Source organism: Meriones unguiculatus, chromosome 2 (genome assembly GCF_030254825.1).
Source record: "Meriones unguiculatus strain TT.TT164.6M chromosome 2, Bangor_MerUng_6.1, whole genome shotgun sequence".
Lineage (NCBI taxonomy): Eukaryota > Metazoa > Chordata > Mammalia > Rodentia > Muridae > Meriones > Meriones unguiculatus.
This window is the reverse complement of record NC_083350.1, coordinates 94,630,302-94,651,988: the sequence shown is the minus strand read 5'-3', so window position 1 is coordinate 94,651,988 and position 21,687 is coordinate 94,630,302. Positions and strand designations below refer to the sequence as shown.

General features: G+C 40.1%; 1 protein-coding gene across 9 annotated transcripts in view; it reads left to right on the top strand.

Annotated features, from left to right (window-relative positions):
• Nucleotides 1–17,946, top strand: part of Hcfc2 (host cell factor C2) — a 43,779-nt gene extending 25,833 nt beyond the window's left edge. For 3 of the 9 annotated variants that reach the window (XM_060377840.1, XM_021640941.2, XM_060377841.1), the window contains exons 10-15: nucleotides 1,553–1,727; nucleotides 5,603–5,676; nucleotides 7,584–7,718; nucleotides 9,714–9,899; nucleotides 10,430–10,715; nucleotides 11,744–16,837. In XM_060377840.1, coding sequence (XP_060233823.1) covers nucleotides 1,553–1,727; nucleotides 5,603–5,676; nucleotides 7,584–7,718; nucleotides 9,714–9,899; nucleotides 10,430–10,715; nucleotides 11,744–11,808 — 921 coding nt within the window. In that variant the 3' untranslated portion in view covers nucleotides 11,809–16,837. Of the gene's footprint in view, nucleotides 1–1,552; nucleotides 1,728–5,602; nucleotides 5,677–7,583; nucleotides 7,719–9,713; nucleotides 9,900–10,429; nucleotides 10,716–11,743; nucleotides 16,838–17,006 lie in introns of those variants that run through there. The other 6 variants (XR_009589968.1, XR_009589967.1, XM_021640942.2 and 3 more) reach the window with 6 other exon arrangements.
• The last annotated feature ends 3,741 nt before the right edge of the window (nucleotides 17,947–21,687 follow it).

The window sequence follows — 21,687 nt, the reverse complement described above, 5'->3', positions numbered from 1 at the left end:
ATTTTTTTCTTTATTTTAATTAATTTATATTCAAATTCCAGCATTTTCTTTTCTTCTTTTTCTTTTTGGTCTCCTGGAGCCCTTCTTCATGCTCCAGTTCAGGCTCTCCTAAGCTTTTTCAACACACGATACCCACCTTCTTTTTTTGTCTTAAGAAAATTTTGCACAATCCAATATAAAATATACAAATGACAATTATCTGCTAATAATAAATTGTAAATGTATTGTGTGTGTGTGGAAGAACACATGGAAGACAGCACCTTAACATCGGGGTCCTCTGCAGCCATTCTCTACCGTGTGTGTTAAGATAGGGTCTCTCTCTGAACCTGAGTCTTGTAAATTCAGCCATACTGGCTGGCCAGCAAGCCCCCCGGATCCATCCTCCTGTCTCCACCCCTTTAGCACAGGGGTTACAGGGATGTTCCACCTTATGCAGCTTGCTCACATGAATTTTTATTTGGATCCTGGACAACTGAACTCAGGTCCTCATATTTGTACTGAAAGTATTTTATCAACTGGGTAATCTCCCTAGCCTGACAAATTGCTTTTAAAAATAATTATTTGGTATATATACAGTTTTACCATCATTAGAGATAAAAGCAAATTTGCTGCTGATTAGATGGTGTGTGCTGTTTTTCATAAAAAGATTTTTATATGAAAAGATTTACATAATCTTTCTTTTCCCCCTCCCCATCTCTTCTGCCTCAATCTTCTAAGTAACTGTAATTACATGTCTATACAACCAGGCTTACCATTAGGAAAGTTTTTGACCAAACTTTATTTAATAGCAAATAATATTGATGTTAATATATTGAATATTTATATAGAAAATTCATTCATAGAGAATAATTCATTTGCTGAAATTTTTCTTTTAGGAGTCATCAGATCTTTCGTCTGCGTGTATGATTTGTTTTTTAAAAATTGAATAGGCGGTAACAAAACGGTTCAGTAAGTCAAGAACTTTCAATGCAAGCCAGACCACCAGAGTTCAATCCTAGTACCCACATAGCAGCAGCAGGAGAGAACTGATTGCATAAAGATATCTTCTGCAATCATGGCATGTGTGCACCCACACACATTATACACACAGTCAGTTATAAATTGTTCATAAAATGTTAAACTGAGCAGTTTTCATGGCCTAGCCTGTGTTACATGAGTATTTACTTGTAATGTTAGCCACCATGTGAAAAAGCTAAACTAAAAATACAGTCTTTGGAACATGGAGATTAAGTGAAAAAAATATATCTTAAAATGCTAGTTTAAAGAATAATTCTATAAAAATTAGGGATATAATTTTAACTGTTTTATGTTTTGGTACGGTTTTTGTTGTTTTGAGAATCTTATTTCATAGCCTGGGCTAGCCTAGAGTACTAGAACTTCCTGCCCTATTTCTCAAAATACTGGGATTACAAAGGTGTGCACCACCACTCCCTGTTGGTAAACTTACTTCCAAATGGACTTGTAGATTATTTTGCTTGGTTTTTTTTTTTTTACATGTAATTTTATTTCACTGAACATTTCTTGCTATGATGAACTATTTTATTTCTTGTAGGTTAGTGATACAGTAAACAGTGCAAAAACTGAACACACAGCTATGAAGGGAACTTCAGTGAAACACAAACCAGATTTCAGAGCAACAGATTCTAATGCTGGTTTACATTCACCTTTGGCGCCTAATGCTTCTAATAATAACAGTTGTATGACGGATATGCTATGGAAGAATGAAGGTATAAGGTTACATTTTGAATAAAATTAAACCTTTTTAACATTGGTAGGGAACTTTAGAGTTACTAAAAAGTAGACATTAAACACTGTGTGTGTGTGTTTGCATGTTTCTGTGTAGTCGAACTCTGACCTTGAACTCAGAGATCTGCCTGCCTCTTCTGCCTGCCTCTGTGATTAAAGACATTATCACCCAGCATATATGTGTGTGTGCATGTGTGCCTGTGTGCCTGTGTGCTTGTATGTGTGTTGAGGCAAGGTCTTACTGTGTAGCATTGGCTGGACTGGAACTAACAGAAATCCATCTGCCTCTTCCTTGTGAGTGCTAGAATTAAAGGCAAGTACTTATGTTACATGGTTTTGATAATTTTCCTCATAGTGAAAATCTTGGTGACATTGAGGTGACTGTCCCTGTGCTTATTTTCTGTTCACTCTTTAGCTCTATGAGTTTATCTTATTTTTTATTTATCTTATTTCTTTTTCCAAAGTGTTGAGATCTGTGCTTGATATATAGTTGCCACTTAGTAAATAATTGTGTAGCAGGTATCTGAATTAAGGTAATTCAGTTGTTGGAACTGTTAAATCACTTACATTCATAAGACAGCTCACAATTTGGTGATTTTTTTTCTATTTGAATATTCTGTTATATTTTTTTAAAATAGGATCTTACTTTGAATCCCTTTCTAGCCTAGAACTCATTATTGTAGCTTAGGCTGATGTAAATTTGTTGCAATCCTCCTGCAATAGTCTGTAAAGTGTTGAGATCCACCATGTCTGGCTATATTTTAATATTCAGATGCCATTGAGATACATATCAAGTATTGCTTGTGATTTCAGTATCTAAATTATTTTTTAAATTCTTGTATATCTTTGGAATAGAAATTCAGCTTTTTTATTTTAAGACATTGTGAAAGCTCTTCTAAGTCTTAATTATCTCAAGGATTCAAATATAACAGGGTAAACTTTTTTATTTCCATTTTGAACCCACAATAGATTAAAAATACTGTAGAAAGATGATTTCCTATGCTATTCTCATTGAATTCTTTACATAAGAGGAACAGTTTGTTGGTTTTCACTTTTCTTTTTTTGTGACAGGCTCACTCTGTATTCCAGGCAGGCCTAGAACTCACTTGTTTCCCAGACTAGCTGGCTTTGAGCTCTGAGTGACTCTCATGTTTACCCTTCCAAGTGTTGGGATTATAGGCATGGTTCAATACACCTGGTTCCCATCTTTCTTGATAGAAAGGAATTATTTGGTATAGATAAGCTTGGTTCTAAACTTCCATTTTAAAATTTCTTATTTGTAATTTTCTGTCTTTCAAAGAACTTTATATGTTGAAAACAAGACTTGAGCTTGAAATTTCCAAATCTTCAGTAAAAATTGGTACTGAGCAAATGGTAAAGACAGAGGTTGTAGAACACGCCATGAACACTCTGTCAGAGACTGGCCAGCCTTAGATTACAAGGAATGTGACACTCTTTACATGTTGGAAGAGCTGCTGATGTGTTCAGGAGGGAGGAGCGATATGATTAGATTTGTGTTCTCCTTGAAAGCACCCTCTGGCTTTACCAGAGGAAGAGATGGTTTAGGAAATAATTGAAGACTAGTTAGGAGTTCTTTTAGGATTCTCAGACAGATGTGCATAAAGACAAACCAGTGGGTAAGATAGAGTAGGAAAAAAAAAACCCTTGAATGCTCATAATATACCTTTATTTTATATTAAAAGTATATTAATTAGCTGAACATCGGATGGACACTGACCTTCATCAAAATGGAAACAGAGGGCTGAGAACCATTAGGGAGAGTATTCAACTCTGAACTTAACTTGAGGAACACCAGGCAGTTTAATATATAGGTCTGGAATCTAGGGAGCAGTTATCAGCTGTAAATATAAATGTAGAAATATCTAAAACGTAAGTTCCACAGGAGCAGAGGCCTTGTTGACATGTTGCTAGATTCCCAACAGCCAGTGCTGTGCCCAGGTCATACATGCTTGTCTGGTGAGTGGTTCGTATTTACAGCATAGGGTGCATGCAGGGAGAGGGAAGATCCACTTAAGAACACCAGATAGGCTGGCATGGTGGCTCACACCCTGACCCTCTGGGGGCAGAAACAGATGAATCTCTGTGACTTCAAGGCCAGCCTAGTCTACAAAGTGAGTTTAGCACAGCCACAGCTACACAGAGAAATTATGTGTTGGGGGTGGGGGAAGAAAACAGAACACCAGATAGAAAAGGATAAATGTTGGGGGTGTGAGTGGGTTTGTTTGTTTTGTTTTTGTCTTTTCCTTTATAGTGGGCATCACAGTTTGTGACTCTTTGTATGTATATTTTTACCAGATGAAGAAGTTCATGAAGCATGAACCCTGCCTGTTTTCATTCACCATCATAGAAATAAACATGATGCCTGATAGTCTTTATTGTTGTGAGATGAATGAATATAATCACAGAAAGAGACAGGCTTTAAAAAGAAATCTGTGCCATCACTTCTTATCTTCCACAATGGGAAAGAAGACAAAAAATGGACAAGATCATAAATACATTCCTAGTTGAGGGCAGGAGAAAGCAGAACATTGAAGAAATTCATAACTGATACCCACCCGTCCACACACACATACACACCCTAAAATGGGTAGCAAGGCCATTTGATCTAAAGTTTAGTAGGAAACTTCCATGATAGGTCCCGTGCATCTTTTTGAAACATTTTACACCCAGTGGTTAATCCACACACACAGTAGTGCTGTGTGTGGGGCTCATGTTTATGACTTAGAATTGAAAGCGCCAAGAAGCAGCCAGCCAAAGTAGTAAGACTCAGCAGGCTCCAGGCTCTGCACTACACTCCGCCCTTACACTGGGTGCTTGTGCTCCAGGCACGCAGGTGTGCTAAGTAGTGCCTGGACCTACGGAGAGCAATTCCTGAGACTTTGCTCTCTAGTCCTGTGTCCAGCACACAGACCATCAAAGCTGAACCAGCCAGTTGTTAGAGCTGAGCCCTCATAGCAACATTCAGTACCAAATCTAAAGTCTTGGAACACATTTATGCTTATGAATCAGCAGGGATAGCAGTGTGGATGGGGACTGCATTTCAGCATGAACTAAATCAGGAAGCAGTTAAATATAAATATATAAAACAGTCTATCCTTTTTTTCTTTAACTTTTTGGTTTTTGTGAGTTAAATCTTACTTTGTAGCCCAGGCTGATCTCCTAACTTGAGATCCTCCTGCTTCGTCCTCCTGAGTGCTGAGATTATAGGTATAGATCTCTGTACCCAACTAGAGCTCTTATTAACAGTCCTCTTAGTTGAGTTCTAACAGTGTCACTTTGTGTTCTCTTGTACTAGAACTGTGCTTCATCTTTGGTAAGCATCCTCTTTACTGTAGCTAGTCACCAAACACGAGGGTGACATCCAGATTAGTTTGAAGGGTTACTGATTGCGGATTCCTCTGGCTGTTTTCCCAGTGTTTTGTTTTGTGTGTGTGCACACATGTACCCACAATGTCAGTGTATGTGCATGTGAAGGCCACAGACACACTGTGTGTCTTCAGTCTTTTTCAAGATAGGGTCTCTAATTTTTACATGGAGCCTGCCAATTTAGCTAAGCTTGCTAACCAAGAAGCCACAGAGGTCTGCCGTCCTCTGCCTCCCCAGCATGGGTTAATAGGACCACACCCAGGTTTTTCACACGGGTTCTAGATTGAACTGATTGTGATATTTCTCTATCTCCCCAGTTTTTCGATTCCTTTAATTATGGTAAAGTGCACATAATATGGACTTTGTTAATTTAAGTGTTTGGTGTCATTAAATACCCTGAATGTTTATGAACTGTATTTTAATATATCTGAGTGATTATTTAATATTTAACTGATGGTTTACTTTTCAGCCGATGAAATATGTGCTCTGCCTGCAACTAAGATCAGCCGTGTAGAGATGCATGCTGCAGCAACGCCATTTTCTGTAAGTGTATGACTTGGTGGTGATGTGTGTTATAGACAAATCTGTGTGTTTAAATAAAATGCTTCTCAGGTCTCATGTACTAAGGAGTTGATATAAATTTATAAGCAGGTAGGTTAGTAGGAAATGTTCATAACATGTTTAGTGAAACAAGATTGATACAATAATAATGTATATTTTGTGGTCCCAATTTTGATGTAAAAATGCACTTAATACAAATTTTCAGGTTCTTGGTGTATCAGCTCACAAGGTTGCTGTATTGTGATAGTACCTAGGTTGCTAAGTAACTATCTCTGGGATGTGAGGCCACAGATAATTTTGACATTCTTCTCTATGTTCTCATTATTTTATATGTATGTTTAAATAAACATATACATCTGTATTAGTGTAAATTACACTAACAGTTAAAAGATGGAATTTGTTATGGAACAGAAGTGCTTGGGTAGCTCCTTCATAGCAGCACAACAAAACTTTGCAATAACAGATTGGTGTGCATGCAGGCTAGCTCAGAAATCTGACATTGAGTTGTTTCATGGATGGCCATAATAGATCAGCAGATCACCAAACTTAAGTGCTTGCAGAGTGCCTCACAGATACACCAGGATTACCTTAACCAGATAAATAAGAGGGTCATCTATTCATACATACTGTTTTTAGGGTTTAAAACATAGTCATTTCACTTTATTTCTGTGATTATCTTATTTGATTGTTTACCATTTAGAGTCTTTCAGACTTGTCTGTGTTTTTCTCCTTTTCCTTTTAGGAATTTTAATCATATATCTTGCTCCATCAGAATGTTAGTCTGTTTTGTAGACTCTTCTCAGGGAAGGGTTAGTAAATGGAAAGATTTTCCTTCTGACTCTGTTTTGTAATGTAGCAGCCACAGTTTGTTTCTTCAGTTGGAGCCAAGTACTTTCTAAAAGTTATTGAAGAGTTTTTACCGCTTTAGCAAATGAAGACTAGTTTAAAGCTGCTCCTAACCTTTAAAGACTCTTGTAGTTAGTTCACTTTGCTGTGTGTGCTAGCATGAATAACAAAGTGGGAATGCTAAACAGGTGCCTGTACTGTTGTATACTTGAGACAAAGAAATAAATGAAGTGAACATTTGTTTTGAGCTGGAAACTGTCATTTATAAGAAGATGGCTTTAAAAGGTTAGTTCCAGGGATAGTATACCATGAAAGTAGTTTAACTTAGATGGGGTCTGTTTTTAAAGCGGAGCAAAGAAATGTGGTTGGTTTGTTTGTTTGTTTGTTTGTTTTGAGACAGGGGTTCTCTGTGTAGTCCTGACTCCTGGACTCACTTTGTAGACCAGGCTCGAACCCTCAGAGATCCACCTGCCTCTGCCTCCTGTGTGCTGGGATCAAAGGTGTGTGCCACCAAGCCCGCCTCAGAGCAAAGAAATGTAAAACAGCTTAATCTCTATTTTTAGTATATATTGATGCATATTCAATATTACATTTACAATTACATTTTAGTTTGAACATTTTGTCTCCCTTTATGTTTGGAGAGGTATTTCAAATGCAAAAATCTCTGGATCTCTGCTTCTGAGTCTAGGGAAAAAGCCAGCTTGGAATGGAGTTTTCTACCTGTTCCTTTTGGAGCAGACAGTAGCATTTTTCTAAAGGCGTCACTGATAGCATTCTGTAAAACAAGCTGGCATTGGAACCTGTCACTGATTGGGAAGCATGACTGTAGCAAGCCCCTGGTGGAGAGGGCCTGTTACAGCCTCTGCTAATGGCCTCCCTTTCCATTGTCAGCTGTTGAGACTTGTATGCTACAAGCTAACCGTGAGTGCTATCCGTCTATGTAGGTCCATGGACGCACGTGTAGATCACTGCATGGGATTGCATAAGTCGTGATATTTCTGTGCTCAATGCAGTCTTATAAATTTTTCTTTCTCTGAAATTAGAAAGAGACACCTTCAACTCCAGTGACCGTTTTGAAAGCAGAACAACAATGGTGTGATGTCGGAATTTTTAAAAACAATACAGCTTTAGTGAACCAGTTTTATTTGCTACCAAAAGGAAAACAAAGTATGTCAAAGGTAACTGTTGATAAATTTTCTACACTTTGAGAGCTGAGAATATAACTGTGGCAGAATGCACGTCTAGCATGTTTGTGGATTTGGCTACAATTCCTAGCACTTCAAAATAAGCTAAATATACAAAAAGTGAATTATGATCCTTGAGAGTGAGATTATTTTGATTAATCTGATTGAGGTCATTTGAAGGAATGAAACTGGGGTGTTTCCACCGAGTATTATTAAGAGTGCTGTATATATAATTATCTTTTTTTGTTTGTTGGTTGGTTGGTTTGGTTTGGTTTTAGAGACGGGTTTTCCTGTGTAACCACCCTGGCTGTCCTGAATCTAGCTCTGTAGACCAGGCTGGCCTCTAATTCACAGAGATCTGCCTGCCTCTGCCTCCATTAAAGGCAAGTGCCACCACTGCCTGGCTCATCTTGCATTCATTAATACTGCTTTGTAAATATGGTGCAAATATATCATTTAAAAAATGTTCTATTTTGACTAAGGTATGTTTATTGAGACAGAGTCTCATGTAGCCAGGCTAGCCTCAGACTTCCTGTGTAGCCAAGGTTAGACTTAAATTCCTGATTTTCCTGCTTCCACCTCCTAGTTACTAAGATTACAGGTATACTTGATCAGGGTTCCAAAGCATAAAGATCTGGTCTGGTGAGATAAAGTAAGGTCTTTAAAAATATCTCTGCTGGATGGTGGTGGCCCCACCTTTAATTACAGCACTCAAATCTTTGAGTTTGAGGCTCAAGGCCAGCCTGGTCTGAAAAATGAGTTCTAGGACAGCCAAGGCTACACATAGAAACACTGTCTCAAAAACCCAACAAACAACAAGAACCTCTTTGGGTTGGGCAGTGGTGACACATACTTTATTCCCAGCACTCAGGAGGCAGAGGCAGGCAGATCTCTGTGAGTCTGAGGCCAGCCTGGTCTACAAAGCGAGTTCTAGGACAGTGAGGGCTCTATAGTAGGAACCTGTGTCCAAAAAAGTAAAAACACTACGGTATCTAATTATTTCAGGTAAGGAATCTGTAACCCACCCTATATATTACTTATCAGTTTAGTTTCTCTAGCAAAACTTTTGGGACCCCTCCCTCTTTTCACACTGCACATTTCCAATTCTTGATAACTAACATTCTAGTAAACACTCATTCCTTTTAAGGTTAATGAGATTCTTAACTGGAGCTGAAGCTGTGTCCATATAAAGATATATTCACATGTAAAGGCATGTTAGCTACCTAATTTTTCTGTTTATTTATTTATTGTGTGCATTTGTGTTTGGCCTGTGTGAAGGTGTCCTGTAACTGGAATTAGACAGTTGTGAGCTGTCATGTGGTTGCTGGGAATTGAACTCAGGACCTCTGGAAGAACAGCCAGTGCTCTTAACTCCTGAGCCATTTCTCCAGCTCACCTAATTTTTCTTAAGGAACAAAAGAGCAGAACATCTGCAGCTAGAAACTTGAGTTTGAATTTTTTCTTCTTTTTTTTTTTTTTTTTTTTTTTTTTTTTGAGACAGGGATTCTCTGTGTTGTCCTACCTGTCCTGGAACTCACAGAGATCCCCTGCCTCTGCCTCCTGAGAGCTGGGATTAAAGGCGTGTGCCCCACCGCCTGGCTTGAGTTTGAATGTCTAGTTCCAGCAGTCTTCAGTGTAGGCTCGGGCAAGTGCGTTATCTAACCTCTGTGAGCCCTGTGTCCTCACTGTAAAACAGAGATGAGCAGGCTTCCAGACAGGGTGCTGGCCCACTGCCACCTTGCACAGCTCTGCTGGTTGGGAAGAAAAGTGCAAAGTGTCTTGACGACTCAGATCACTTTCCTCTGGATGAGGATCTCTGATTCAGAAAGGGCTTTAATGGGTTTGTGTGGGAATGGGAAACACATGATGAAGCTGGATCCTTAAAATATAGCTTATTCTTAAAAGGTTGTGTTGTTAATAAAAATTGAAGTATAACTTTGAAATAATAAATGTACCTTCTTTCTGACTTTTGTATATTTTGAATTTTAGGTAGGAAATGCAGATGTACCTGACTATAGTTTGCTTAAGAAACAGGATCTTGTTCCAGGAACAGTGTATAAATTCAGGGTTGCTGCAATCAATGGTTGTGGAATAGGCCCTTTCAGCAAAATCAGTGAATTTAAAACATGTATCCCTGGTTTTCCTGGAGCTCCTTCTACAGTCCGAATTTCCAAGGTACTCTATCAGGTCCAGCCAGCCTTATCTGTGATGCAAATGATTTAGACATTCTTACTAATAAACTTGTGAAAGATGCCTAAGAGAGGAGGGTTAAATGTTTAAAAATATGTTTTGTTAGCCATGTATGGTATTTTTCAGTACCAGATTGCAAAATGAATTATAATATTCAAATCACAGAAGGACTGGGAAGTCACTTTGCATTGTCTTTGTTACAAAACCCAGAGTCCATTTTGGAGAGTTTTAAATTCTCGGACATATGAAATTGGATTATATATTATAGTAAGTCTTGCTCTTTGTTAAGGAGGAAAATCCCCTTTGGAGGATGTGATAGGCTACTAGATATTTAAGCCTCATTTTGTTTGTGAAAAGTGTGTCAACTGTAGAGCCAGCTGAGGTAGACTCTTACTCAGCAGGAAGAGCTCTAATTCTAGTATAGTGACAGAAGGGAGGGTTCTATGTTCTAAAGGCAGGTCAAGTGATACTAGAGAAAACTGGGGAACCTTCACCTGTTTCTTCCTCTCCTCTAGAATGTTGAAGGTATACATCTTTCTTGGGAGCCTCCAACTTCCCCATCTGGAAATATTTTGGAATACTCAGCCTATTTGGCTATCCGCACAGCACAGGTGCAAGATAATCCAAGCCAGCTGGTGTTCATGAGGATCTACTGTGGTCTTAAAACCTCGTGTATAGTGACTACTGGGCAGCTTGCAAATGCGCATATCGATTACACATCCAGACCCGCCATTGTGTTCAGAATATCTGCAAAGAATGAAAAGGGCTATGGACCAGCTACACAAGTCCGATGGCTTCAAGGTAACAATAAGAAAGCACCTTTGAGTTGAGTTGTTTTTATTAAAGCTGTTGTGATGGTTATTTATTAGTAGCTGGTTATGAAGATATGTTCTTTGAGAGTATTCTCACTGTATTTCTAGCAGTTATGAACTTGAGTTTGTAAGTTGTTCTTAAAATGTATTTGCTCACTTCTAGATCCAAATAAAGATAGAAAGAAGTAAAGACTGAAAATTAGTATATGGATTCTTCCTTACCCATATAACTACTTATAAAGTAAAAAGATAGAATGAAGATGAAAGCCGGGAGGCAATATTCCCCTACCCTTTTATGAGGGCGATGTAACTCAGCTGTCCTGTATCTACTGAGATGAGTCTAGTACCTGGCTGTCGCGCACCCTCCGTGCTGAGCGCTTTCCACGCTGTAAATGCCCTGTCTGTGTACCCTCCGACTTTAGTCCATGAGCACTGCTCTTCTATCGGCTGGCTCCCAGGGCAGCGGATTTATGATACCAATTTTAGTAGTCACTTTATTCCTTTATTTACAGTTATCAGAAGCTTAAGAAATTAAAAGAGAAAGGCAAGGTCAGGAACTCTGTTTCAGTGTTTTAAAAACTATTTTCTGAAATCATAGCAAAATATTAAAAAGATAGTGGATAGTCTTGATTTGTATCTGACCAAGATGTCTGAATATATCTTTAGCTAAATCACCTAATCTATTAGGCTCTTAATTTCTACACTAGCAGGTAAGGGAGTTAGAAGTGTTTTCCTTTGAAGTCCCTTTCAACACTTAACTTTTTTTTCCTGAGGAGTTGGGTGTATCTCTGAACACTGTCATGTGTCAGCAGTCTTAATGACTCTGTGTTTTCCCATTACTTCATTTAAAAAAAAAAATCAAAGATTATGTCCTCTTGAAGAAAGAAATAAGCACCTTAACAGGACACAAGTTTTTAAAAAGTGTTTTAAACATTTGTAAAGATTTTTGTAAATGCTCTAGATGTTTTATTTTTTCATTATTTTTACCTCAAAATTGTATACGCTTTTTTATACCAGAAATAAAAGCATTAGACGGCCAATTCAGGCTCCTTGCCACCTTAGAGATGCAGATAGTTCCGTGACCACTTGGCTACAGGTAACTTACTTTACACCTTTTGAAATCTCATGGTTTGACCGCTTAGTCAGTTCAGAAGTATGTACAGAGCAGTAACTGCAGAGAAGACTTTTCTGTTTGAGAGCTGCCATAAGTGTATAAGCACAGGTCTAGCTTCTTAGGATACACAATCTCATGCCAGTTTGGGGTGTCTGGGTAGATGTGCCCTCCAATTTTATGTGTGATATGCCCAGTGAAGATGAATCTAATTGTGAAGAATTGATATATATATATGCCAGTTGCTAACTTAAAGTGTATAGAATATTTTAATATATAATTTTTGTAAAAAACTGGGATTTTTATACTACAGTATTTGTAATTAATGTCTCACTAATTAAATTTCTCTTGAAGAAAATATGCAAACCATTAGACACATGAGTCATTTCTGAACTCTAAAAATAAAATAAATGCACTACTAAGGTGTTGTTAGAATACCTTTTTGGGGTACGTGAATCCTTAATCATTAAATGGGTACTTTCCAAGCAGTGTTTACAAGGAGCACCTCTGGTTGGTTATTCCAGCAGCTCCCATGGGGAGAGCTTCACTCTGCCTTCATTTAATTTATGTGCTTTGCTTTTGGCAGTGCTTGCTTTTTGCACAAGTAGACTTTGAACTTACCTCATTATTATGTTTGTAATCATTTGTGTAGCTTCCATGATGTGTCTGATAGGCGCTAACATATCTTAACCAAAGTTACATGGAATGCAGATTTGCACATATCAAATAGTAGGGCTTTGTTGTGTGTGTGCTCAGCCAGTTGCAGGAAGTGTATGTCTCAATCCCAGTTACTTTACTTTATTAGAAAACTTCTGGCTTCTAATCCTATTCTCGGCATTAAGCAACAGTTTGCATCTCAAAACATTTATTGTTGAGGAATAAGTTAATTTAAAGCAGACCAGACGGTTGGTTTTGTGACTGCACGTTTTTACCTATTTAGTATGTGACTTGAAGGCATCTTCTAGGCCAGCAGGCAGATATGAGCTTATGGTTCTAACATACAATTTGATTCTTTGATGAAAGGATAGCCTTTCTATACCAACCAATTTGTTAATAAATCTTTTTACCTCAAGAATTGCCCAAATTGTATTTTTTCATTGGCATTACTTCCTTAGGCATAAGTCATGTTTCTGTTTCTGTCGTGGGACTGTTGACTGAAAGACACCCTTAGCAGATGTGGCTTTGCTGTTAGCAGTTCCTGTGTGTTAGAACTGCATGTCCATGAGTAGGACGGCCTGTCATGCTGATGTGAGCACCTGTAGCTTCTGAGGACCCGCACATCGTGAGGCTTCCGTCTGTATCATGCAGACATTGTTTTCTTTTTCCTCCATCTCTTCCTCCTCCTTTTTTTATTTTTTTTCTCCCTGGGGATTGAACTTGGGTTTTGGGCAACCAGGCCAGTACTCTAACACTGAGCTACCCCACAGCCCAGGCAGGTATCTCTTAAAAGAGGGTTTACCTTACACTAAATTTATTTCTTTCCACTCTGAGCTGTATAACAGTCTTTGTGTCATAAGTCTCTTTCATGTGTTCTGGTCTTTGGTTAGCATAACAGTAAGAATATTGTTGATATTGCATGTTCTTAGAATTATGTTTCTAAAATACTGTATTGGCCTTAGTTTAGCAAATTATTTTGGCAGTTAACTAGAAATAAGTTATATATACACTCAATCTGTATTTAAAAATTTTTTAAATCCTATTGCATGTATGAGGCACCTTTGCCCCATAAGCCAACTACATGTGTAATCATCAGTAGAGAAGTGAAACTGTTGGTTCATTATTTCCAAGACTTGTAGGGTAGCAAAAATTGGTTCTGCTTAGAGAGTGTCTGCTATAACTGAAGGGCTTTATTTTAAAATGGTAGCATATTGACATAAGGAGCATTTGTTAGCATCCTGTCTGGAATGAGCAGTATTTGGAGCTCCTGTGCTCCTCTGCTCCTAAATGGAGAGACTGCAAGTATGTGTGGTCTTTGGCCATGTGAAGTGTAACTCTTGTATTTCCCAAGACTGACTTTAGGCAGTTCTATGTATTGTCTATCAATGATCTGTGAAATAAAACCACCTTTTTGGCTCTAAACAGTTAGAGGTGTTATTATTCACTATGAATGATACAAAGAGTGGTGGTGGCAGAGCCAGTCTGTGGGGGCTGATGTGTGTGTCATTCATTTGAAGACAACAGGTAGTCTCGAACCTAGGGTGGACTGTTTAGAAACTCAAGTTAGGTTGTGGTCAGGAGTCATTTTCTCTAAGATGTGATGACCATTTACCCCTTACTGTATTACAGTTGTGGTGATCTGCATGCAAGCAAAACACAGATGGCTCCAAGAAGCAGTCTAGACTTGTTTTGTTTACGTTTTGGAAATTTTCTTCCCCTCCCCTCCCCTACGCTTTTTCGTTCAGAGCAGCCAGGTTGTGCCCTGCTACTTCGTTGAGATGGCTCTAGCAAAAATCAGGTATAATGTTGCATTTCCAGGTCTAGGGGGCTTTCTACTCACACTTCATCTTGTCACATGCGCACCCCCTTGGACTCTGCACCGTTCCTCACATCTGTCTTTCTTCACACACTTCCTCCTGTCTGTAATCCACATTTCCACTCCTACCATTTTTACTAACTGGACCAGTCTGGCCACACCTTGCTTGACCTCTTCTACCTTCTGGAAGATCTAACTGCTACATTAAGTCTTCTTTCTTCAGTTTCAAAGATGATGTCCCCACTGTCCCTTTCCCCTCTCTGATGGGTATTTGTGTAGAGACTAGGTCTTTAATCTTTTTCACACTGGGCAGTTAATGGTGCCTAAAGATCTTAGCAGGTAAATAAAGAAATTCACCAACTTTGTATTTTTCAATTCCCCAGCCTCAAATCAGGATTAAAATGGGGTGGCTTTAGTGTATTTAGTACCCTGGGGGAAATAGACTCTAGCTTTGTCTCGCCTCACCCTACACTGGTTGCTAACTAAGGAAATTGCCAGTTATATAACAGGTTTAGGAAGACCTGAGCTGAAGTTATTTTAGCATTTAATGACATTGGTGGACATAAAGACATTAAAGTTAGTCTCTTTCATTTGTGTGTGTGTGTGTGTGTGTGTGTTGAGACAGGGTCTCACTATGTAGCCCTGGGTGTCCTGGAACTTGCCATGTAGATCATGCTGGCCTCAAACTCATCCATTGGCCTGCCTCTGCCTCCCAGGTGTTGAGATTTAAGGCATGCACCACCACACAGGGCAGATGTTAAGCTGCATCAATTTAAGCATAGAGAACTGCTGGAGACAGCAGACATAGAACTGTTCTCTGCTGCTCCCTGGGGCACACTACTGTTGGTTCTTCTAAGCTTATTGGGCAAAACACTGTTTTGTTTGGTTGAGACAATGTTTCATTCTGTAACCTAGGCTGACTTTGAACTCATGGTAATCCTTTGCCTCAGCTTCTCAAGTGCTGACATTCCAGCCTGAGTCACACTTAAAGATTCTTACTGTCAGAGAAGCAAGGTGGCCTTGGCCTTCCTCCCTTTGAGTCTAGTGATAGTTCAAAGTCCCCGTACTTGTATATTTCTGTAACTACAATTTCTGACTATGCATGAAAAAACAAACTATAATGTTCTGGGAGAAATAAGCTGAATGAAAGCTAAAAATCTCAGGACAGTCAGTCTCCTTGTCCCAAATGGCTCTCCATCTTCCTGTCAATGTGGTGCTGCTGTCCTTTGCCGAATAAAGTTTTTGAAAAGGAAAGTAAGTGTCTGCCCGGGGGTCTGCTGACCCCAGCAGGTCTAATCAGAAACCAAGCATGACGAAGCATCGCAGGTGCTTGGTGGTGTGTGGAAGCTCCTGGTGTTTGACCCAAAGCCTCCAGCTGCAGTTTGGCACTTCCTTGTTCATTCCAGTTAAAATGTGGATGAGACTTTGGGTCTTATAGCTGGCTAGGTATGCGTGTGCCTGCGTGTCTGTTGTTTCTAGATAGCCAAAGCAGTGCCTGCAACTTGGTGATGAGTTGCTGTTTTGATGAGTAGAGCTCAAAAGCCCTCGGGCTCATTTGCTGCCTCACCTAGTCTGTACTGTCCCACTCCATAAACCAAGAAAAAAAAAAAACTTCAGTGGCTGATGGGTTAAAAGTTTCAAGAGCTCTTCAGTTTTTCAGAATTCATGAATTGAGGATCAGAATTTGTACTGAATTTCCTGAACTATAAGCTGTACCTTAACCTCTGCATGTCCACAAAATGGTACAGATGGGGATGATGTTGGCAGAGGGTCTCTGGAAACAGTTGGCATTTTTTATATACCCAGAAGGGAGCTGTCCCTGAATGACGATAGAGGCAATTGAGAGCAGCTCTATGTTGCCCAGATATTAGAAATAAAAGCACACAAATGCACAATTAGGGAAATGTACTAGACAGCACCTTTCAGTAAGGAGGTGTAGTATGCTTTACATTGCCAATTAGTTCCTCATCCACCCCCCAGTTTAGTCCAGACCTTGAGCGTGAAGGCTGGCCTTGAACTTGCAGTTCCACCATGCCCAGATCACTGTCTGCTTTATAGAAATAATTCTAGACAGCAAAGTAGAGGTGGCTGGGGGCTGATGTGGCAGGGCAGCGCTCTTAGTACTGTGAGCTCACAGGCTGTTTCTGAGGACTCCTCTCCTCACACCCGCATCCCCAGTGGTTTGTGTGTCATGGACTTCCCCATTGTTGGCTGCACAGCAGCTACTGGTGGAGTACGGCACAACCTCACATCTTTTTTGTTTAAAGGTATTTGCTGTGAAACAGTGTGTGCCAACCATAAACTAGATGTTCTTTTTTTTTTTTTAATAAGATGATACTTTTATCAAACTTTTGCCTAAGCAGAACACTCTTAACTGCCCAGAAACACCTTCTGTCCTTCTCTCTTCCCTTCATACACAGTGTAAATGTTCTGGATTTGTTTTTAGCAATCATGCCCATGTTTTTATTTGTAGCTCTATCATACATGTGTATGTTCTTAATAAAATATTTAGTTACCTGGTTTTGAACTTGTGTGTAAAAGGAATCATGATTTATGTATTCTGTGACATATTTTCTGCTTTTTAAAAAAGATTTGTATCCCTGTTTATGCACATAACTATCTTTCATGTCTTCACTGCTATAGAATATTCCATTGTATTACTATGCTGCAATTACTTTTGGTCTTTTGTTTACTAGGATTTGGATTATCATTTTCAGATTTTTGCTATTGAAGACAATGCTGCTGTGGACATTCTGCCCAATTATAATGTCAACTCTGTGTTCTTTGCTGTATTCAGTATTGAGAACTATGATAGACACAACACAGATAATCAGTAAATGTTTAAGGAATGTGTAGCTTCTTGTATTCAGTTCCATGTATGGACAAGAGTTGTTCTAGGTCAGTTGTTTTCAACTACTGCACTGTGGTTCAATTACCATACCTTAAAAGAGGGTCTTTCAGGACAACTGAGACATTTGTGTGTTTCCCCCAAGTTTAAACATTGTCCCAGCTGGGATTTAATGAAGCATACACATGTATGTTTGTGTCTTTAAAAAGTCTCCATTGTAGTTTCTCATGTGATAAGTACTAATAAGTGCACACTGCGTGTGCTGTACTCTCTGAGGGCCTCAGTAATCTCTAGGACCATACTTTTACACACTGCAGCTTGCAGGAGGAGGCTGTAATGCTGAGCTGGGCTCTTTAGTGCCTTCCCTGGCTTGTGGCTGCAGTTCCTGGAACACCTTGGCAACACTTGTTCTTGGCTCTCTAGTATTTGCCAGTTGTATGCACAGTATACAAGTAGTTCATGGTGGGTTTCATTTGCATTTCCCTAGTTACTAATGGAATATATGGGTCCTCTTCTGTAAAATCCGGATTAGTCTTTTGCCCATGTTTGATAAATTGTTTTTCATTGATACATATTTCTATATATGTTCTGGATGTCAGTCCTTTGCGTATGGTACATGCATTTCCTACAAATTTGTGCATTGTCTTCTGTACTTTGTGTTAAACGTCCCAATCAACTTGGAGAAGACTTACATCTTTTCCATGTGTCTTCCTAGTCAGAAGCATTGTATGTCTCTCCATTAAGCCATCCTTAATGTCTTCCAATAAACAACAGTTTTCTGTCTGAAAGCCTGACATTAGATTTCTCTGTAGAAAGTGTGTGAGTGTGTGTGTGTTTGTGTGTGTACATACATGCTTCTTGACAGGGTTTCTGTGTGTAGTTTTGGCTGTTCTGGAACTCACTTTGTAGGCCAGGCTGGCCTCGTGCTCACAGAAAGCCACCTGCCTCTGCCTCCTAAGTGCTGGGGATAAAGGCGTGTGACACCCTGACTGGCTCGTGTCATATTTTTAACACTATGGGGAATTTATTTTGAACTTCCCAGTCTTGTCACTGGAGACTATGAAAACAGTCTTTTAGATCTACCAAGCATCCCAAGTTCTTCCTAGTGCTATCTAGCTGCCTTTGAGCTTTTTTTCTTGGGGGGAGAAGGGGTTGAGGTAAGGTTGCTTATTATGTAGCTTTGATGGCCTGAAACTCACTCTGTAGAACACGCTGGCCTCAAACCCAGATCCTCCTGCCTCTGCCTCCTGAATGCTGGGATTAAGTGTGTGCCACTACAGCTGGTGCTTTCTTTTTCATCTGCCCATTATGGCTGTTTTGTTTCTGACCCTTAACTACAGCACTAGGCAGGACCTGCAGCACAATGCTGGAAAGCACAATGGTGAACGTGTGCTTCCTCAAAGACAGTGCATCAACTGCTTTGTGCTGTGCACGTGAGCATGCAGGTACGTACTCATGTGCATGAGGCAGCCAGAGTGGACTGCAGGAGTCCTCCTCTGCTACCCTCTGCCTTTGGACAGAACTCTCACTGAACCAGGGGCCCTGCCCTGCCCTCAGTGTTGGGTTAGGATGTTTGCGTAACTCACCTGTACTGGTGAGGAAATCCACCCTAGATGCTGGTACTTTATTACGAATAGCAGTTTTACTGACTGCTGCTTTCTTCATCTGTATACAACTCTTCTAAATATTAAACTGTACTTGAATTCTTAGTAGAAACACAACTTAGTTGTGGTATGTATGTTTTAATATATTTGGACTCAATTTGCCTCTTTAAAAAATATCTAAAATATTTCTATATCACTTTATTATTCTACTTTCTTCATTTACTCAGTGTTTAGGTTTTTAAAGAGAATCTCTATTGTCTAGGCTGCTTCCCAAATGAAGTCTGAAGATGTAATGTACTGTAGATGTGAGTAGGAAATACAATGCAGCCTTGTTTGAGACAAGGTCTCTCTCATGTAGCCCAAGCTGGTCTCAGCTAGAGATGGCCCTGAATTCCTGATCTTTCTACCTCTACCTCCCACGTGCAGGGATTACAGGCCCATGAGGTGATATCCAGCATTCTAGGATGTTTGTAGTCCCTACAGAAGTATGGGAAGCACTGACCTGTAAGGTAGCACCTGCACCGTGGGGAATCCTCCTTGTCTCATTCGCTAGGGATCCTGTCTCCACCTCCCCAGCACTGGAATTATGGCCACGTGCTGCTGTGCAGTTTATAGTACCCCTGGGACTTGAACTCCAGCCCTCAAGCATGAATAACAAGCACTTAACCACTGAACCAATCTCCCCAGCCCCCGTGGTAACCCTCTCCAAGTTATTTTCACCAGAGTAATATAGGGCACTGGCATTTCATTAAATGGCCCAAATTTTCCCTTGCAATGACAACCTTTGTTGATTGCTTTGTTCTCCAGTTTTTGATTTTGTAAATTGGGAGAGAGGAGTTGTGCATGTGAGTGCAGGACAGACTTGTCAAATCCCCTGGATCCAGAGGTACAGGTGGTTGGGAGCCACCTACAGTGCATGCTGGGACCCAAGCTCTGTAACCACTGAGCCCTCGCTCAGGCCCTGGTATTTTTGTTTTGAGCAAGCATCTTATTTTGTTGCCAAGCTGTCCTCCAACTCCTGGACCCAGTCTTCCTGCGTCAGCTTCACAAGTGTTGGGCCCTTTGGCAGCATGCCACCATGCTGCTATTCACATGTTGACAAGCCTCCTTGGCAGAAAGATCCTGCTTATGCCTTGGCTTTATCTAGAAACTTGTTTTATTACATTTATTTGTGTGGGTATGAGTAGGGTCAGAAGGTCAAACTAACAGAAACTGTCCTCTTCCCTCATCCTGAAGGTCAGAGATTGAACTCAGTCCCTAGCCTTGGTGGCAAAAGCACCCACCTGTTGAGTCATTCGTTTAAAAAAGATATTTATTTTTATGTTACGTGCACTGGTGTTTTCTCTGGCTGTCTGTGTGAAGATGTTAGATCTTGGAGTTACAGACAATACTGAGCTGCTATGTGGATGCTGGGAATTGAACTTGGGTCTTCAGGAAGAGCTGTCAGTACTCTTAACCACTGAGCCATCTCTCCAGCCCTGTGCTGAGTCACCTTAACTGGCCCCAAGAAGCCTGTTTCTACTGACTACTCAGGTATTCCAGATTCAGAACTACCTTTCATCATATACACTCTTGGATTCAGTGTAGAAAGCAAGGGCAGAAGTCAAACAGACTCACTACTGGCAGTCAGGAATCCCCCCCTAAAGGGACGAAAGATGGTGCCACTGGTGTAGGGTGAGGAATGCACGCTAATGCACGATGTGCACACCTGTTTCTCCGCAGTTCTCCCAGGGCGCAGCGCTGAGGGCAGCAGTCTCAATAGGGAAGAGAGCCAGAGAGAAGACATCCCACTGTCATCTGCGATTGTGATTCTGAAGCCTGTCAGAAACCCCAAAATGTGAAATGCCTTGCAAGTGGGGCTTGGCCTTGAACTCTCTGTTGCTCTTACTTCCACTTCCCAAAGTCCTAGGATGACATTCATGTGCCACCGTACCATCCAGAAACAAACACACTGGAAGAACTGAGGGGTCTCAGCAGCCCTACTGTTGAGCAATTTCCACAGGAGTGACTGAAGGCACGTTCTGTCTACGCAGCTTTCTTTAAGAGAACTACATGTATGTGTATATATTTATATCTGGCAAATGACAGAATTATGTGTGGGTGGGGCAAGAGAATGAGCAAGCACATGTGTGCCTTAACACCCGTATTAAGGTCAGAAGACACCCTGAACTCGGGTCAGCCTTGGCAGCAAGTCCTTCCCCATGAACCATCTCAGCAGCTTTCTATTCCTTCTCAGTGCTCCACTATGGTAACCTGAGGTTGACCCTCAAAAGAATTTTAGGTAGAATACTGAAGGTAACTGGATTTCTTTAGCTCACCAAGGCAATGGGCATGTTTTCAAGACAGGAAGGTATTGCAAACATATTACATGGGAGGAGAGAGATAAATACAAAGAGCTTTCACACCGCTATACCAAACACCAAAGTCAGGATAATTTCAGTCCCTTGTGCTGCTTGTGACTTACATAAATCACTAAAACCCCATGTCACTCTTTTTTTAAAAAAAAAGTGTATTTACAAAATTGTAAGATAATTTTAAGCTAATAAGCTTATTAAGGATGGTGAGGAGATGTAACCCAGGGCAACCAGAAAGCCAACACTAACTGACACATATCTGGCACATGCAGAATGCCCGCACCCTGCCCTGCATGTTGTGGAGTACCCAGAGTACATTTGCCTTTGCCCTAAAAAGTATTAGTTGCAATCAGGTTCAAAATCCTGTTTTAATGATGATTTAAATTTAAAGGAATCGGCAGTTTTTCTCTCTTAATTCTTCCCTCAATTCAGTCTTTAAGTAGAGAATGATCTGATCCAAGGCCTCATTCCATCAGTGAAGTAGCAGCACCATCTGGGTAGGACACATTCCAAAGTGAACCCACACATGAGCAAAAACCTTACCGTTTGTGTTATCTGGTAACCCAGCAGG